Here is an 18,190-nt window from a genome sequence, read left to right on the forward strand (position 1 = left end):
CTCTCCCCTCAGAGGCAGCTAGAGTGAGACAGAGAAAGAGGAAAATAAATTCATAAAACCACACAAAGACCGCTCAGTTCTTCTTTTTTTTTCCCCACACAACATAACCTTAACACGGCCAAAATCACACACAGATTATCCGGTCGCCTCAAAATGTTACGGTATTTTCACACAGAGCAGTGCTTATGGTGGATCTCCATTTCTTTGGATATTTTGATTGGCAGAATGGAAGAAAAAGAGTCATGTCCTATAATCCCAGAGATTGGATACAGCTTCTGTGTGCTAAATTGATGGCTACAGTGAAAATATTTTGAAGTAGGCGTTAAAGTATTTTGTCCCACACTTGGGTCAACTGGTGTCTATTTTGCACTTCTTAAAAAAAAAAAAAAAAGGACTTTCACACTTTGGAAATTCGTCTGTCAGCACACTGTACACTTCCGCCGCTGGGGACTACAGCGTCTAAAGACTTAACTGCCCATTCTCTAAACAAAATAGGCACTCAGGAGAGTCCCGGTACTTTAAAAGTCATCTTCAGGTGAAAATGCCAAGAAACTCCCACAGCCCACAGTGAGCTGGATAGAAACAGAGGTCCAACCACCAAAACAAAATCGGGCCTGTATTCCTCACAGACGGCGTTCTTGAGAGGGATCTGTTGCCGTCTCACGGAGATAGATTTGTCTCAATGTTATTTGTGTGAACACATCGAGTGTAATATGTAAATATAAGAGACCTTCCACAAATACAAAAAAAGATTTTGCAAATATAAAGCAGATCTACAAATACACAAGCAAATTAGACAAATACATTTTTTTTTTTTTAAATCTATGAATGCATTCAAATAATTTACAAATAAAAGCATTAGTGAATATCTTTTGAACATTTACAACTTGTACGCTGAAGCCTCAATGTCGGTACAAAAATGTACTTGCATGACTCGGCCATTTTGGGATAGCCCATGATGTCATTTCTGCATTTCAAAGTAAGAGCATGCAGTCTCTCTGTGAGCAGTTTCTTTTTTCTATTAAATAACCAGCAATAAGTAACATGCATTTATTATTCTATAATGTAATTGTGACACAGTGAGTGTGTGTTTATTTGTTGCATGCATATTATCTAGCACACACATTTATATTTCTGATTGAGAATGAAAGGCGTGAGAACTCTTGTGGGCAACATTCAGCCTGAATATATTGAAATATATATAGGGCAGGCCCTCAGAGGTGACATTAGTGCCAACTGAAGAACCAGCGCAAGCCCCCCCCCCACTTATAATAGGGACATAAAAAATAACCAATTGCTGATTATATGAAAAAGAGAAACGGCTCATAGCAAGACTCATTGCAGAAATGGTGGAATGGCGTGAATACATGTTGATTTTTGTTCGGACTGGTGTAAAGCTCGTCTCAAAACTGTGTCTCAAAAGCAAATCCGCAAACGTAATAAAAGTTATAAATGAAAAGCATTCAGGAATATCTTCCCAACACTGACATGTATTTTTTTCTGTAGAATTTGTTGGTCTATTTGCAGGTTTTACAGTTCAGGCATCAATGCTGAGCTCAAGAATGATGGTATGATTAAAAGAAAACCAAAGTCCTGCTATGCCTCATCTGCAGATCACAACGCTTATATTTCAGAATGAATGGTCGGATGCGTCGTATAAAATGTCTGTTCCCCTAAGAAGTATGTCTGCAGTGCACACAGTAAGATGTGGAACCTGGGTGTGAAAGGCATTGTTATGACTTCACCCATCAACACCACATTTCAAAGCACAAAAAAAAAGAGAAAATGAAAACCCTCACGAAACACAATTTCATTTTCCACCAGACCTGTCATTATAGGTGATACATTCGGTGATACACCATGAGCATTTAACACATGCTCGTACTTAACGCAGGCTGCCCAGTAAACACGTGCAGGCCGCCATGGAGACAGACAGACCCTTGGCTCAACGGGTAAGTTGTTTTCAGATGAAATTTGTGTTCATCAAACGCTCAGCACCCGATCACACTGATAGCAGATGCATCTTACAGAGCGGCTGGTGCTCGTAGTGATGCACTCGGCTTACAGCCTGATGCTGTGCATAAATAGTGAAGACAGTAACGACATGCAGCTCGCCATGAACACCGATGTGGACTGAATTGAACAAACTTTGAAATTAAAAACAGTTCGGGCTACAGTTCAAACGTTTCTTTGTGTGCAATTCAAGAGAAAATGTATCGACAGTTTGGTTTTGGTTTGGTTGCAGAACATGTTTTAACTTTTTAAGATTGGGAATTTGAGCTGTGGGAAGAGAACAGACACTTGTAGAATAAACAAGAAAAAAAAAGTTATCCACAGATTAACCGACATTGATGAAACATGCCTGTGAGCCTTGGCTGATGATTAAACAAGCTGCTCTGCATTTACGCAAAAGGAAAGAGATTTGTTTATCTTGATGACAGTGAGTAGAAGTGTTTAGATCCAATATTTAGTTTAGATAACGTTCAGCTTTGAGGTAGAATGACTAAGAACAGCTCTTGTCTCTCTTTAGGTGGCCTGAAGGTCTCCAAGTTTATGAAAGTCCCCCGTTACTGCGAGCGTTTCCTGTAAGAACTAAGACAAACAAAGAGGAGCGCAGCAACATCTAACAGACCGTTTTTCTTTCCTACTCGTCTGCTGAAACCGTCTAGTAGTGCTCGTTTTCTCTCTCTGGGAGTTACTTTTGTTTAGTTGATAAAAGAATACCAAAAGTCTCTTTAACTGGCCAATTAAGGAGTCAGATCAAAAAAAAACATGGTAAACCAATTAAAATGCCACTTACAAACAAGTCAGAATACTCTTGAGTAATGCTGTTGAACTTTGGATTCTTTTGATCACACAGAACATCCCAACATACGCTTCACCTGAACGGTCACTGATTTGTAAACGTACTGGATATGTAACAGAGGTCTGGTATTATTCACAGAGAAAACATTTACCGAGAAGGAAAAAGGAAAAAGCAACCTGTGCTGCGTGTCTGGCCGGGTTGTGAGGACGCTGTCGGGCGGAGTGACAGATGTGACTTTGTGGAGCTAAAGCTTCTGTGAGGCTCAGCAACCAGGGCCGGTAATTAGACAACAAGCCCTGTCAAACGAGTCAAACGAGGCCTTATGGCATGAGTCAGGAGACAAAAAAACAACATCTCTGGTTCTGCTACATTGATTATTGATTTTCCTTTACCGACAATCGTGAGTGCAAGGAGTGCAATGCTAAAGTGATATTGAATTAGCTGCTCCTACCATTCACCAACCACTACCGCTGTTTCTTTGTCAACTGACAATTTGTGATCGCTGCTGAACTATTTGTTTTAAGTTATTGTTGCATTGAAGATCAACATCTGAGATTTGTAAGTCAGCTGCTGTCTGGCAACCTTTTCAGTGCAGGAAACCACAAAATCTAAATATGGTGGCTCTCAAGTTCACAATCTATTGCCTTGTAGATTTGATTAGCCAACAACATTGGCTCTTTCACATTTGTCGTAATCCCCCCTCTCAAATAATTTGGCAGGCATTTTACCACAGAAATGCGTCGGTCATGCCTCGTTACTTTCATAACCAATTATTGTTTACTGACCAGAAAAACTGGGAGACAGATGAACACAGCGGCCCGTTTCTTTTCCACAACCTCGCTGCAATGTCAACATGAGCAATGTCACCCGTGATGTCATGATGCAGCAGTTGTGAAACAAGATGTTGGCAGCAATACGAGACCGCACTAACTAAACTGTAAAGACTAGACTGGATAGAATAAACATAGCACAAACAGACGTAGAAACACTTGTAGGACGTGGCGCACGGTTTGTCCGGGACACTCAGTTTTAGGGCCGGCCTCTGGTTAAGTTGTTTTCCTGGAAGAGTTGGGGATGACATGGAGCTTTGAGGAATGTACCGAGCAGCGAGACAGCAAACGGGACATTCTCAAGGGGAACTGTCTGTATGTACGTGTGTGTGTGTGTCTGAGAGTTTAGGATAAACTTACTTCAAGACCAGACGCTCGCTGAGGATTACTCCAAAAAGTAGTCACAAATTTGAAACTACAACTTAAACATTACAGACGAACAGCTTCCACCATGTTACAGTGACGAAACCAAGCTTTACTCATCCGAACGCTAAATCATGCTCGTTTTAATTACAGTACAGTTATGACTGATGTTCCTCTTCAGTTGTTGTTTGGCTGAGTCTCTGCCTTCTTGGAAATCACAAAGAATCTTAATATTCCACACTTGTGTTTTGAAATGTGTGATAAAGAGTCTCCAGGGACGTTCCAACAGAGACTGTCCTGTCCTGATGAGCCTCTCATCGCTTGTTTAATGTTCACCATCACTTGCATGTGATTAGAAGAGAAACCACACAGCGAGTAAAACACGCAGTAAAAGTCAACATGATAGTGTAGAACAAATATAAGATTACTTTTTTTTTTTTTTTAAAGGAATCTTGCATTAAGTTGAGGCAGAAGTCATGAAAATGTAATTTTCTAATGAAAACTGTTGCTACTGTACGTGTATATAGCCTTTTTTATTTTTTTTACAGAAAAGTAAGCAAACTCCATGTTCAGGTCAATATCTGTTTAGTCTACAAACAAATAAATGCAGCTATGGGAGTTTGTGCAGCGACCACAGGCTGTCGGGGCGTGTAGCTGCACACTTCAGTCGCCCTCTTATACGGCCCCTTTGTTTATGTTGGACTCCTACAATGACCCTTTCTCTACACAACTACCAGCCTACTTTTGGTAACTTGAAATGTTGGCATTGTGCGTGATCTGAAACGAATCAATTAAGACAATTAGGGGCCAATTAGCTTTCGGTTTTCAATTAGTGTTATAAAAGTAGATTACATGTTGACCGTGGAAGGAAGTTGGTAGTTTTACGCTAATTTGAGAGTACAAGTTGTCCAAAACTTAAGTTTGAATAGCTCGGAAACAACGGGACAGGAGATCAAACGTGGACAGGATATAGGCTAAAAAACCGCATTATCCAATGAAAACGCTCACATTTACCACTAACTCTGTAGTTAGTTCATTTAATTTATTTTACCTAATAACATGACTTCCAACTTCTTACGGCCCACTTGAAACCTCTCCTCGGTCCACTCCGGGTCTGGCAGCGGATGGAGTCCGCTCAGGTCCTCCTCTGATCCCGGGAGAGGAGAGTCGGTGCTGCGCTCGCTGTTGGAGCCCTGGTCCGACTGGTGACAGGTAGGACATCCAGTGAAACAGCCGGTATCAGCCAGCACTGCAACAGTGAACTCACGCATTGCGTGTAGCGATGGATGGACGGTGGTAACGTTGTTTAACACCCCTTAATAGTATGTATATAACACCAGTTGAACTACACAGGCCGCTTCTATGAAGCTAACTACAAATTATATCTTAGTAACGTTAGTCACGATCACCGTTAAGTAAGCTGGCCTCAAGCTAACACTGTTAGCATGCTAAGCTAGCCAAGTGCTTGTCAAATGTTAGAACAATGGTCAATGCTAGCGTACGTACAATAACTCATAGGAGTAAGTTTATAACTCACCTTTTTAACCAAAGAGGACACATTTCTTGTACAGTTGCTTGTCGGGAGAGTCATTGAAACACTGCGGTCAAGTGGTCCGTCATCTGCGGAACTTCGGTCACGTCAGCCGGCGTTTGAAATGTAATGCTCGTCTATTCGTGGTGTTACGGTACGGGTGCTTGGATAGCATTAAGTGAAATACAACAATAAAATGATCTGAAATTACACTGCTGTATAATCTTTAATTGAAAAAGGGTTCGAAAATTATAATATTACCTAATAATAATCTTTGATCTGTAAAAAAAAAAAATTCCTTCATTGGATAGCTAAAGTTCTGTTCATGATGACCCAATATATCTCCATGTCAAATGTAATGTAATCTTACTGGATAGTTTTTGAGAGAAGTGCATGTAAAGTTAGCTCAAATGACATTCAGATATTCATAATTTCCCCATATTTGCCATTTTATTAAAAATAATCCTTAAGAGGTTATGTCAATATTTCACTGGAGTCTTGTTTATGACGACCCTGGCTATGCCCATGTATAATTTCATGACATATTACTGTACAGTTTTTGAGAAAAGTACATGTAAAGTTAGCTCAAATGACATTTTGATATTCATAATTTCCCTATATTTGACATTTTATTAAAACTAATCCTTAAGAGGTTATGTAAATGTTTCACTGGATTCTTGTTTATGAAGACCATCACTATGCCCATGTATATTTTCAAGAGATGTAATTTCCCCATATTTGACATTTTATTAAAACTAATTCTTAAGAGGTTATGTCAATATGTCACTGGATTCTTGTTTATGAAGACTCTCACTGTACCCATGTATATTTTCAAGAGATATTACTGTACAGTTTTTGAGAAAAGTACATGTAAAGTTAGTTCAAATGACATTTTGATATTCATAATTTCCCCATATTTGACATTTTATTAAAACTAATTCTTAAGAGGTTATGTCAATATGTCACTGGATTCTTGTTTATGAAGACTCTCACTGTACCCATGTATATTTTCAAGAGATATTACTGTACAGTTTTTGAGAAAAGTACATGTAAAGTTAGCTCAAATGACATTCATTTCCCCATATTTGAACTGTTAAATAAACAATTCCTGAAAAGGTTGTAGTAAATTTTAAATGGATTCTTGCTCATGATCACTCCGACTATGTCCTTTAAAATGTAATGTAATTTTATTGCATGTCTAATGTTTCAATTGTCTATATTGAAAATCTAGACATTGACATTAGTAAGCCTTGTTCTTTTGTGTCATTTTGGACATATGTAGCTCATGTCCGGGACACATAGATGTCCGGGACACATAGATGTGTTAACTACATACAGCAGATGTTCTCTACAGAGGAACGTCATCCTGCTGGGATCCTTTCACTTAAAGGGACAGTAGTGATGTTCTGTAGTGTTTGTATGAGGTTCTTCTCCGGAGCAGAGTAATGTTCTGCTGTGGACGTATGTTAGACTCCTAAAAGAATGCATCAGTGTAAGTGAACGCTGTATTTAGAATGTGTTCACCTCTTCACCGTGCTGTCAGACAGACCTTTCTGAGGGAACTGAAGCTGTTCTCTATGATCTCTACAAAGACACCAGACTCACTGAGACACTGATTCTACCTCACAACACAGGAGCTGCTGCTCTGCTGCTGCCTCCGTCAGTGAGTTTATTTTGGTGTTTTTAAGTGTTCGTTCAGATTCATCAAAGTCACACAACACTAACTGATGGAGGCAGCAGTAGACCAGCAGCTCCTGTGTTCTGAAAGGTAGAATTACTTTATTTGGGAATGGAGTCTGATGTCTCGTGTCTTATTCTAAATATAGCGTTCACTTAAACTAGACATTCTTTTAAGAGTCTAAAATACGTCCACAGCAGAACATTACTCTGTTTCTATAAACTTATCTACTGTAGTAGAACCCTGACTGAGGAGGAGAACCTCACACACACACACCCACACACTACAGAACATCAATACTGTCCCTTTAATTTGAAAATATGACTTTTCATAACATCCAGTGTTAGTCCGTGTTTACTACATCCTGATGTCACCACAGGTGTCTCATCACACTGATGCCTTGTTTTGGGGCATTTTTTTTAGGGTTATTTTGTAAATGTATCAGAAAGGTTCACATTCTAAGCATTATATAGAATTTATTATGTCAGAAAAGCGCACAAGGCTCGTGACCAAAAAGTCTTTATTTTCTTTATCACGTTTACTTTTCTAAAAATGAACCGTTAGGCTCTTTAGTTACTTTGTTGGATATTTTGTTTTCTTAACTTTAAAAACGTGCATGAATATAATGAAAGTTAAATAATAAACACAATAACTGCAATGAAAACAAGTACTTCAGCCATTTTCTTTCCACAAACTGCCTTTTGACAGAAATTTTTATTATAATAAACAGATAAAAACATGAGGCTGTTTGAACATATTAACATATGTTTGAACATATGAACATCTGAATGAATATATCAAAAAAGACTTGGTATCTTTGCAAAAATGGGACATTTTCAGTCGCTGCAGTTCCAAACTCCTAATTAGGCAGAATATAAACATCTGAATAGAAAGCTCTGCCAATAAACAACATTCAACAGATAATGTAGATAATGATGCACCATCGCACAACGAGTAAAAAGGTTTTAGTTAGAAAATATACGAGAGAATGAAACAAACAAACCGATGGTGTTGACGCAATAAGAGATAAAAAACAAATTGACACAAACAAGGACCTGAGAAGAAACTCCTCACTGACAGACGGTAGTTTTCCTTCTGTGGACACGCAGATGACATCCCTCTTCACCATTTTCTGAAGAAAAGAAGGATTATTAAAAACAATACTCAGAGGTCAGAAAACAAACATCACATCAGAATTCATGATAGTCACCTCGGGGAGAATCTTCTGCTCTCCAGTGAGCTTCCTGTTGAATGAAGCATAACGAGTAAAGGAAACTGATTAAAGGAACACTTCACCCCAAAAATGACTATTCCTACATCAGTTACTCACACCGTGCCGCCTTGAATCCTTAAATAAAACAGATTTTCTTGGCATGCCTCTACAGCGAATGAATAAGTGTCTTAAAGGGCCAGTGTGTAGCACTTTATGGGGATCTATTAGCAGCAATGGAATTAAAAATTCATGTTTCTACGGTAGCCCAGAATGGACAAACCAAACACTGGCCCTAGAGAGATTTCACCTTTTTAAAGTTACGTGAAGGCCACCGTAGTTCTTAGTCAACTAATCAATCATTTTACCACCGTCTGACTTCTCTTTCTCCTAAAGTAGTAGTATATATTATTATGGTATGGATGACTTCTGAGCGAGGCCACCGGCGTTCCAATCGGTGGCTCTTGTTACCGTCTTAGAAAGAGAGGAGTGAGCGGACGAGTATTCAATCGGTTGCCACCAAATCCTGCACACTGTCCCTTTAAATAGTCAGGTGTTTGTGAAGCAGTGAGCGTACGATGGATGAATAAGACTCGGACTGAGCTGCGAGAGTTCGTAAACAGATGTTTTGATCTAGTTTTGCCTCCATTTACGTCCATTCAAGAGGCATGCGAGAAGAGTTCTCTTCTAGAACTCTTAAAGTAACACAGGGTGAGTAACTGATATAAAGCCTCCTGGAGCGTAATACGATGTTTAAAGAGGAGGCTCACCCATTCCAGAAAAATCAGCAGCAGACACGTGACTCATCCCGGTTTCCTGATGTGCATCTGCCGAGCGCTGCTGCGCGCAGAGTCTTTGAAACATGCTGGGTTTCCTGGAGCTGTAGGAGAGACGGCGCCTCAGCATCTCTTTGCTGTGGCGCTTGGACCCCGGTGAGGACGGGCAGCGCTCGTCCCTGTAGCGTTTGGACTGCGGGTGGCCGTCCCAGTCCAGCTCCCTGTGGCGTTTCCTCAGGAGGGAGCGGTGGGGCGACAGGGCGAGAGCTGCCAGGGCCGAGGAAGAAGAAGAAGAAGAAGAAGAAGACGACGACGACGACAGGACTCTGCTGGCCTCGGGGCTTTTAGCACAGAAGCGGCAGTGGAGCCCGCTGAAGAAAGAGGATTTGCTCTGGCACACAAACTTGTGGTAGAGCTTCAGAAAGTCCTCGTCGAGCTTTTTCGGGGAGTACGAGACACGGAACGACGGCAGGGAGGAGTCAAAGGAAAGGTGTCGCCGGAGCCCGTGGCGACCTTCGGCTGCTGCTGCTGCCACCGACTGAGGCGAACGCAGCTGTGGGTGGAGGGAGTGATGGGAGTCTTGAGGGTGAAGCATCCTCAGTGGCACAGCCGGCTTCTGCGGAGGGGTGGAGATCAATCTGGGCCTCGAAGGCTCTCTGGAAAAGCTTTCCCCAGAATACGTTCTTGGGCTTCTGGAAAAGCCATGAGGAGATCTACTGAGGCTGGTCGTCGTCATCATCCTTACATGTGAGGGACTCTGCCTGACCGGGGAGCCGTAGATGTCTGGTCTTTCTCTGACGGTTTCCGATGCATACGTGGAGCAGCGATCAGCCTGCAGCGAGTGTGCGTTGAGCGAAAGCCTCCTGGCCCTGAGAGACGGGACTATGGGTGCTTTGGCGGCGGGATGGCAGGGTCGCGAGGGACTGAAGGTGCATGCGGAGGGCTGCTCTCCCAGCCGGGTCGCTTCAGACACCGTGAAGGTCTTGTTCAGCGAGCTCTCTCTTGGCATGAAGGTCTCAGAGGGACCGGATAAGTCCATCACGAGGACCGGCTGGTGCGGCTCCCTACGCGTCCTCCGAGGAGACTGCTGCTGCTGCACGTTGTTCAGCGTCCTCAACGGAGACCGAGATGCAGTCTCAGTCCCCATGAACTGCCGTTTCACGGGGCTGTTTCTGCTCTCCTCCAACAGCGTCTGGCTGGTTTCGTTTTCTGGATTCCCGCCGGCGTGCCTCAACGTGACGACGAAGGTGTTGTCGAGGTTGCTTCGGCCCGAATGCCGTCGCCACCGACGGTACCTCCTCAGCACCGAGTCGGCGGCCTCGGAGACATTCCGCCGACGCCACGCCCGTCCTATCCGGCTGATCATGTCGGGGTAGAGCTCCAGCAGAGAGCTGCCGTGACTCCTCAGGCTCATCTCCAGCACCTCGTCTTCGTCCTCGGGCTGGACCTCCGTCTCAGAGACGTTCCTCTGACTCTCATCCAATGAGCTCACAGTGAGGCCGGTCAAGTCGATTGTGGACATCCCTGTAGGGCGCAACAGAGGAGAAGAACGTCACATATAGTTCTTCTCTTCTCATTTTCCATTTTAAAATTCCATTCTTCTTCAAACTTCTCTCTCTGTAGATCTCTGAGACACTTTATATATTTTACATTTCTGCAACAGCTTTCTCTGCCATGTTGTGTTTAAAGGTTTGCCCGTTGCTTTCTTGCTCTTACCGTCGTCCTGCTCAGACAACTGTGTGGCGGAAACACAAGTGTCATCAGCTCCGCCATCTTGATACGAGAAGTCCAACTGTTGAAAACAAACCACGATGACTTCACGATGTGCTGGATATTCTATATACGGAACTGCTGAAGTGAATTCAGTGCATTTACCTGAGAGTCTCTTGTAACGTCCGGGGCTGTGGTGGAAGAAATGTCAAAAGGAATAATAAATATACAATTCATGAACATCTCTGAGTTGCTATTCGTGTATTTGGTTGTGGAGACTTACCTCTCATCGACTCCTCTCTTAAATCTGTCAGGCTCTGAGGAGACGACAAGTGTTTGATTATAATCGCTGAACACATATTTAATATCTAAATCCACTGAGGACTCGCAGCACATAACATATATTGATTAATCAGCGTACGGGAAAAAAATTAAATATGAGATTTAAGATTCTGAATCGATTCACAACTTTTAAAAATGTATGTTTGAATGAAAGAATCTGGATATTGACGGGCAGTAACCCTACGTACCAGGTCCAATGAGTGAGTCTGATTTGTTGATAAACATTGAAAACATTTCACAATTGTTCGACAGATTCACACCTTTATAAATCAGGCTACTGTGTTTTGTGCAGTGTTTGTTCATCGCGACCCAAACCTTTGATTCCAGTTTGCTGATCTCTGCTTTCGACAGAATCATGTAGCGTTCAAGAGCTTCATCGTGAAAAGAGTCGAGAGAAAGAAGCACAATGAGAAAACACGACAACCGCAGACATGGAGACAAATCACCGACTGTTAGTTCAACCAACGGAAAAACCTACAGCTGCAACTTTATTCTAACATAATGTTATTATTGATCAGTAAAATGTCTTGATTGATCATTTAGAATAAAAAGGTGAAAAAGCCCACAAATCCTCAGGACTTAAAAAGGTGACAACCAAAAAAAATATATATATATATCATATATTTTATATTTAGAATGGCATTATATACACAACAGTGAATAATAAATCAATTATTAAAAGTGTTAATTAATATACTGTTGATTGACTAATCGGTGGATCAAATTCAGCAATAATAAAAAAAGACAAAAAACATGCTGACACATTGATCATCTAAACCAGTGGTCCCCAAACTACGGCCCGCGGGCCGGATGCGGCCCGCCTCCACATTTGGTCCGGCCCCCTGAACAATACCAGAGACGCATTATGATTTTTTTTCAGTCTGCACAATTAATCGAATTTTAATCAGCCAACCACCAGGGGGCGAACGAGATGAGAGCTGTCATGCGCGCATCCTGTGGAAGTAGAAGAGTAGAAGAAGTAGAAGAGACGGGAGCTTGTATCGCGCACGGCGGTGTTCCGCCCCGATCCGCGTGCACGATGCAACGGTCGCTCACCTGCGAGTGGCACGCGAGTAGCAGTAATTTTTTCATATTAAAATTAATTCTTTTTTTTCCAACCAAGACATTTTGAAAAAAATAAAATCACTGGATTAAGAAACTGGGATTTCACATAATTCAACATTTCTTACATAATGCTACAAAAGAATTACTCGATAATGAAAATAAATGTAATAAAATAAGCGTTAGTTGCAGCACTAATCTCTTCATTTCTATGTGCGTTACTTCCTTTTGGCGAATTGTTAATAAGGACCGAAACATATTACTGCTACACATCCTAAAGAGAATAACGTTACTGTAACGTTACGTTACTTACTTTGTGTTGTTGTGCTGTCGAGGTCCACCTCCACTCCTCCATCTTGGTACTGAAGCTTTGAGTACTGTAGTAAACAGAAACAGACGTGATGTTCAAGCAAACATCCTCAGAGTTCATCGTTAAAGTGAATTCAAGCTAACGGTAGCTACGCTAAGTCACTCCACTGACGTTAACACAACAACCGTTAAGCCCGCTAGCCTCATTGAACACACCTTGTCTATGATTCGTTCCAGTGCGCTTTTGTAGTTGAACATATTCAAAGACAATCGTGTATTTAAACCGTCGTCCATGTTGCATATAAAAGTACGTTTATTTAAGTTAATAGTAGCAGCAGGCTACTTGTTCGAAAACAAATGGCGGTCTTTAGGTTTAAAATTGTTTCTCGGGACCAATGATTGGACAGGGTGGCCTTCACAGTCAATCGGAAATCATACTTTCTAAAATAGCGCTCTTGAATATTTCAGGTTGAAAAAAAGGTTTTAATTTGTTTATGTCAGTGTTACACTCTAATATGGTGGAGGGGATTTGTTAATATGTCAACATGTTTTTTGCTCTGTATATTGTTGTTTTTATGCCTAATCACGATAAGTAAGATGTCGGGACGACCGACTATAACAGAAGCATTTGAAACTGCCATCAGTGGGGACGTCATCTTCACGCGACAAAACAGCAAACACGTTTCCGCCTCTTCCATCCAAAACAAAACCCCAATTCGTCTGAATTGAACAATATATGAATTAGAATACGATCTAAACGTTGTTGGGGTTTTTTTGTACAGCGTTGACACTAACAGAGGATGAGCTGGTGGTCCTTGAACGGCTCATCGTTAGTATGGCCGCTCGGACGCTGCAGGAGCTCGTAGCCGCCGCTGCCTATCTGCACTCGGACAGAGCAGCTGTGAAGTATGACGGGTCCCTGCTGCTGTACAGAGACCTGGTCCGACTGGCCGGTGAGCTGGCTCGTGTTCTGCGAAACAACTGCGCTCCTAATAGCGGAGTGATCGGGCTGTACTGTTCTGATGATTTGTTCATACCTGTCTGGATCCTTGGGTGAGTTCACTGATGTTGTTGTTGTTGTTGTCACCCCATATGACAACACAGCATCTCACCAGGAGGCTACAACAGTATCATCTTCTTCTTTTTTTGAAAGACTTAAAACTTATTTTTAGTTAGGTTTAAAGTCTTCGGTTGATGGTCCAAACCTTTATTTTAGAATGAGTTCCATCATTATTATACGCTTTTTAATAATAAGAAGTAGCATGAAGGATTATGTCCTGTGTTGCTCTCCAGCATCCTGCAGTCACCGGCTGCCTACGTCCCGCTGGACCCAGACGCTCCAGGACTCCTCACCGCCAGAGTCATGAACCGGTGTGGCCTCAAGTACTGCGCCGTGAAGACCGACCTCCTGCAGGTTTAATATCTCATGAATGTGTAGATACAACAATAATGATCATGATTTATTTATGCAAATAAAGCAAAGTGAAAATGATCTTTAAAACAAGGAAAAAGGATGATATTACTCCACAGCTTAAAACATTACACTGGCTCTCTTTATCTCTTTATCTCTTAGGACTGAGAGAGAGATTTCACTTCATTTTATGATCCAACCAGATCACTGAGGTCCGTTTTAAATGTTCCTTATGTGTCCCATAAAAGATGCGGTGAGAGTGCCTTCTGTTTGTGTTCACTGCCTCTGGATACCAGAACAACAATCTCTCTCTGTGTTTGATATTATAGCCTTAATCTGTAAGCTTTAATTATTTATTGTTTTACATTCTAATTATTTCTGGTGTTTATTACATTTATTTTTTTACTTTTCTTTTTACATTTTTAATATTGTAGTGTTTTTATTGTTGTAATTTTCATGTGAAACTCTTTGGGTTGCATGTTTGTATGAAATGTGCTAAATAAATAAATAAAGTTGAGTTCAAACTTCAGCTAAATGTATTACCTTAACACTGCGCTATGTGCACACTACAGTGGATTCATCTAGCTACACCTTGCACATGCGACATTGATGTTCATCCCAACACATTCGTTTCTCCGTAGTGTAAGTGAAACACGACAGGTGTTCTGGAGAAGTACAGTCTGGATAATTCTGCAGAAGACTTCTTCTGACACTCTCTACGTTCCCCTTTTAGTATGACATCACTCTCTCCTTTAGATCTCCAGAGCAGAGGTCCCACTGGGAGAGAGAGTTTATGTTTGACTGCAGGAACCAACAAACACCTTCATCAGTCTGTTAGTAGTGCCTTTGTAGATGTGGCGATGTGAAGGTTTCCCCTGTTCAGACGATGACTTGACATCAAAAAAACAAAGTGCCCCCGCAAACCTTTAGGATCAGGCCTCTTGGTGCACATCCTTTCCAAGCCTCAGATCTCTCCCTCTCTCCACTTCTCTTCTCTGCTGTTGTGTTGGAATCATGTCAACAGTTAATTATCAAAGTTAAACTCTCATGTGTTCTGAAATCAAACCAAACTCCCAATTTAGCAACGTCAAAGTGATTCAGTCATAGAATTCATGAAGATATAAGTGGACTTTGAACACAACTTCACTAGTTTAAATTCACAGCAATTGATTCAACCAGTTCCCATTTCTATCCCTTATAAAAGTGTGTGTGTATGTGTGTGTGTATGTGTGTGTGAGTGTGTGTCAGCTAATCTGGATATCTGTTTCTCAGCATGGAGGCTGCTGGCAGACAGGCAACATTAAGCTGCTCAACAGCATCAATCTGGGCTGATGGGACCCCCACACTGGATGTAGGAGGGCTAAAACACACACACACACACACACACACACACACACACACACACACACACACACACACACACACACACACACACTCACACACACCCAAACACATATCTCTTCACTCTTCTGTGACACGGTCTATGATCCTTTGCCTGCTCTCCACTGACAGACAGCCTGACTCAGCCTTTTTCCTTCCTTCCTCCTCTCGATCCACAAAGTAGAGCATTAGCTGTCTCTGGTAGTTCTGTTGACATACTGCTCCACACAGAGACTGCTCTAATACGTGTGTGTGTTCCAGTGGAGGTGCTCTAACTCTGGACTGACTCTGGTCCTGGAGATCTAGTCTGAGCTGTGGGATAATCTCTGTCGGTCCGGGCCCATACGGTCAGCAGTGTACTCCAAGCCAAATCAAATCTGGCATGTTTTCAGGCAAAAGGGCAGAACTGAGACTATTTGGTTTAATCGTCACAATGAGTTTAGGCTGTCTGGATGAATTTGCAGCAATTTTCACACAGACTTGTTCACAATCATGCGACTAATTCATGTTGATTCCTCCCAACACAACTCCACAGCTCCTTCATCAGCTGCTGGGCACCATTAACTGAACAGACCTCCAGTTATTAAAGAGCCACATACTCAATAACAGTTCAGCAGACTGGAAATATACTGTTAGCTTAAGCCCCCTGGTCTCCTTTGTAAACAGGTTAATCCACTGATCAGCCACAAACATGACAGAATCTTCATTCTAAGAAACTGAGAATGAGAATCCGTGACACAGTATCAGAGGGGCTTTCTTCAACAGGATTACCTGTTTGAATGAAGGATTAATAGAAAAATGTAGTGGATGTATTTAATGGTTGAACAACGAAACCAAGCAAACAGCTTTAATCGTGTAATCCTATAAAACACTCTCACCTCGGAGTCGTATTGACTCTGAAGTACAGAAACAAACATCCAGTCATTCATTGGCTCAATGTTACAGAAAGTTAACATGCTCAGCGCTGTGCTGTCTGCTGACAAAGACACTCTGATGATGTAATGCCAACAAATGAAATGTGGAGTATTGATAGGAGCACAGATGAGTACTGATAAGCAGTACCAGTACTACACTGTAGAAGTGAAATCCTAAAACCACAATACAGCTGTTCAAGTAAACTAGGACTAAAACTACACGTATTTCATCCTCAACTGTTCAGTGACAGTCCTCTGTTCAGTGTGAAGTTACAGCTTCATTAGTCCAGGATTAGTGGGTCAACGGTGCATTGACTTTGTTCAACCCAAGTCGGGTAACGGGTTCTCTGGAATCACGCTAACTCATTTGTGGAGTGACGCTACAACAGACTTCTGCTGACACAGCAACATTCTAATGTACAGAAGTTTTGTTTTCATTCATCGCAATGGAGATGTGACCATACACACTCATAAATAACATAGCTCACCTTGTGATAATTAATATATGCAGCCCTGACATATTGTCATTGTACTCCAACACCTATTGTTCACCCCGAGTGAGAAATCCTTAAACCTAACAACCTTCAACAGCACAAGCCTGTTAGCTGCCGTCTCCTCCTGTAAAACATCTGCCAGATGTATTAACGAGCTCCCATCAACACATCTGGTAAATGTCTGCTCTCTAGCAAACGAAACAGATGAACAGCACACACAGACTTTTACAGGTCTGCTGCCCTGTGCTTCACTGAAATCTGGTTTGCTGACCTTTTGGTATTAAAGATTCCCAAGAGAGCAAGACTGAATCACCAAAGATATCCCAATCACTGCGGCTCAACTGTTACAGCACTGTATCCGTTTAAAGCTGCAGCCAGGAGAGGAAGATGAGGACACTTTGGAAAAACTAACAAACATTGAATGAATACTCTTTAGTTTCTCCTCATTGTCACAGTGCAAACACGCTGATCCCACTGGAAACAAAATCTGAAACTATTTGTAATAAATTTAGAGAAAGAACCACATGTTAGAATGTAAATAAATTACAACAAAGTATCACAACGGCAGTTTATTTAAAATATATCTTCATTAAAACATGATAAATGATCTGTTCTACATGAGAATATTGTGTAGAGAAGTTTCATCTCCAGTTTAAAATTAGAGCAGAAGACAAAGTCACACAGCAAATATATAGAAAAAAATGAACGAGCTAATTAGTTTTACTGTGTTAGATAGAAACACTGACGGATCACCCGCAGTACACTTTGATTGTAGAGACACAAATGTGTCTCGTCTATTTGCTGAACTTAGTGGAGAAAATTAATGAGAAACCAAACAGAGCATTGAAAATAAATTAGAATTCACACTTTAGCAGCTGGCCTTGATAGAAGGAGACAGAGCAGGTGGAACAGCGATCTACCTGCGAGATTACAACTGAGGCTCAGCAGAAGAGAAGTGCTCCATCAAACTAAAGAAGAAGCTCAGCTGATTAAGAAGAAGGTAACAAAAAGACAAAGCAGTGTTTCCTACACAAAGTCTGTCGGCCTGCCCAAATATATCCACGCTCATTGTTTCCATCATTGTATCCTTCGTCTCTCCTGCTCATTGGTTGCACTTTGACCAGCCAGCAGCAAACATCCAAACTGATGGAAGTCTGAAGTTAGCTCCTTTAACGGTTTCATGTGCCGGACAGCTTTTGGGGAAATGATTGGAGGGAAGATGAACAAAAAAATAAAAGAAGATTAAATCACGAGAGTCACAGAATAAGAGGTGATGGAGACAAAGTAAAGAAAGTAACGCAAGTCTAGTGAGAAGTGCGAGGTTTACTGTACGTGTGATCTAATGAGAGGAAAGTTAGAGGCGAATGAAAAGAC

At 41.6% G+C, this 18,190-nt stretch overlaps 2 protein-coding genes across 2 annotated transcripts; one reads left to right on the forward strand and one right to left on the reverse strand.

Annotated features, from left to right (window-relative positions):
* Positions 1-7,956: 7,956 nt before the first annotated feature.
* LOC306705119 (uncharacterized protein) lies at positions 7,957-12,975 on the reverse strand. Its single transcript, XM_079171813.1, has 9 exons — positions 12,834-12,975; positions 12,622-12,685; positions 11,562-11,617; positions 11,188-11,221; positions 11,070-11,095; positions 10,911-10,986; positions 9,189-10,718; positions 8,419-8,452; positions 7,957-8,340 (listed from the first exon to the last, which is right to left on the reverse strand). Exons 1-9 carry the CDS (start codon positions 12,909-12,911, stop codon positions 8,331-8,333), a joined length of 1,908 nt encoding a protein of 635 aa, XP_079027939.1. The 5' UTR covers positions 12,912-12,975; the 3' UTR covers positions 7,957-8,330.
* A 322-nt stretch (positions 12,976-13,297) lies between these two features.
* On the forward strand, positions 13,298-14,551 carry LOC306705610 (beta-alanine-activating enzyme-like). The gene is made up of 2 exons (XM_079172406.1): positions 13,298-13,670; positions 13,911-14,551. Exons 1-2 carry the CDS (start codon positions 13,453-13,455, stop codon positions 14,035-14,037), a joined length of 345 nt encoding a protein of 114 aa, XP_079028532.1. The 5' UTR covers positions 13,298-13,452; the 3' UTR covers positions 14,038-14,551.
* The last annotated feature ends 3,639 nt before the right edge of the window (positions 14,552-18,190 follow it).

This window comes from Pholis gunnellus (assembly GCF_910591455.1).
Source record: "Pholis gunnellus genome assembly, chromosome: 13".
In the NCBI taxonomy this organism is placed as follows: domain Eukaryota; kingdom Metazoa; phylum Chordata; class Actinopteri; order Perciformes; family Pholidae; genus Pholis; species Pholis gunnellus.

Excerpts from the sequence above, each read along its gene's own strand:
- LOC306705610 (XM_079172406.1), top strand. The coding sequence starts at position 13,453 with ATGGCCGCTCGGACGCTGCAGGAGCTCGTAGCCGCCGCTGCCTATCTG. Across the intron at positions 13,671-13,910 it reads ATACCTGTCTGGATCCTTGG|CATCCTGCAGTCACCGGCTG; the intron begins GTGAGTTCACTG and ends GTTGCTCTCCAG.
- LOC306705119 (XM_079171813.1), bottom strand. The coding sequence starts at position 12,911 with ATGGACGACGGTTTAAATACACGATTGTCTTTGAATATGTTCAACTAC. Across the intron at positions 11,222-11,561 it reads TCAGCAAACTGGAATCAAAG|AGCCTGACAGATTTAAGAGA; the intron begins GTTTGGGTCGCG and ends TCGTCTCCTCAG. Across the intron at positions 10,719-10,910 it reads GTTGTCTGAGCAGGACGACG|GGATGTCCACAATCGACTTG; the intron begins GTAAGAGCAAGA and ends TGCGCCCTACAG.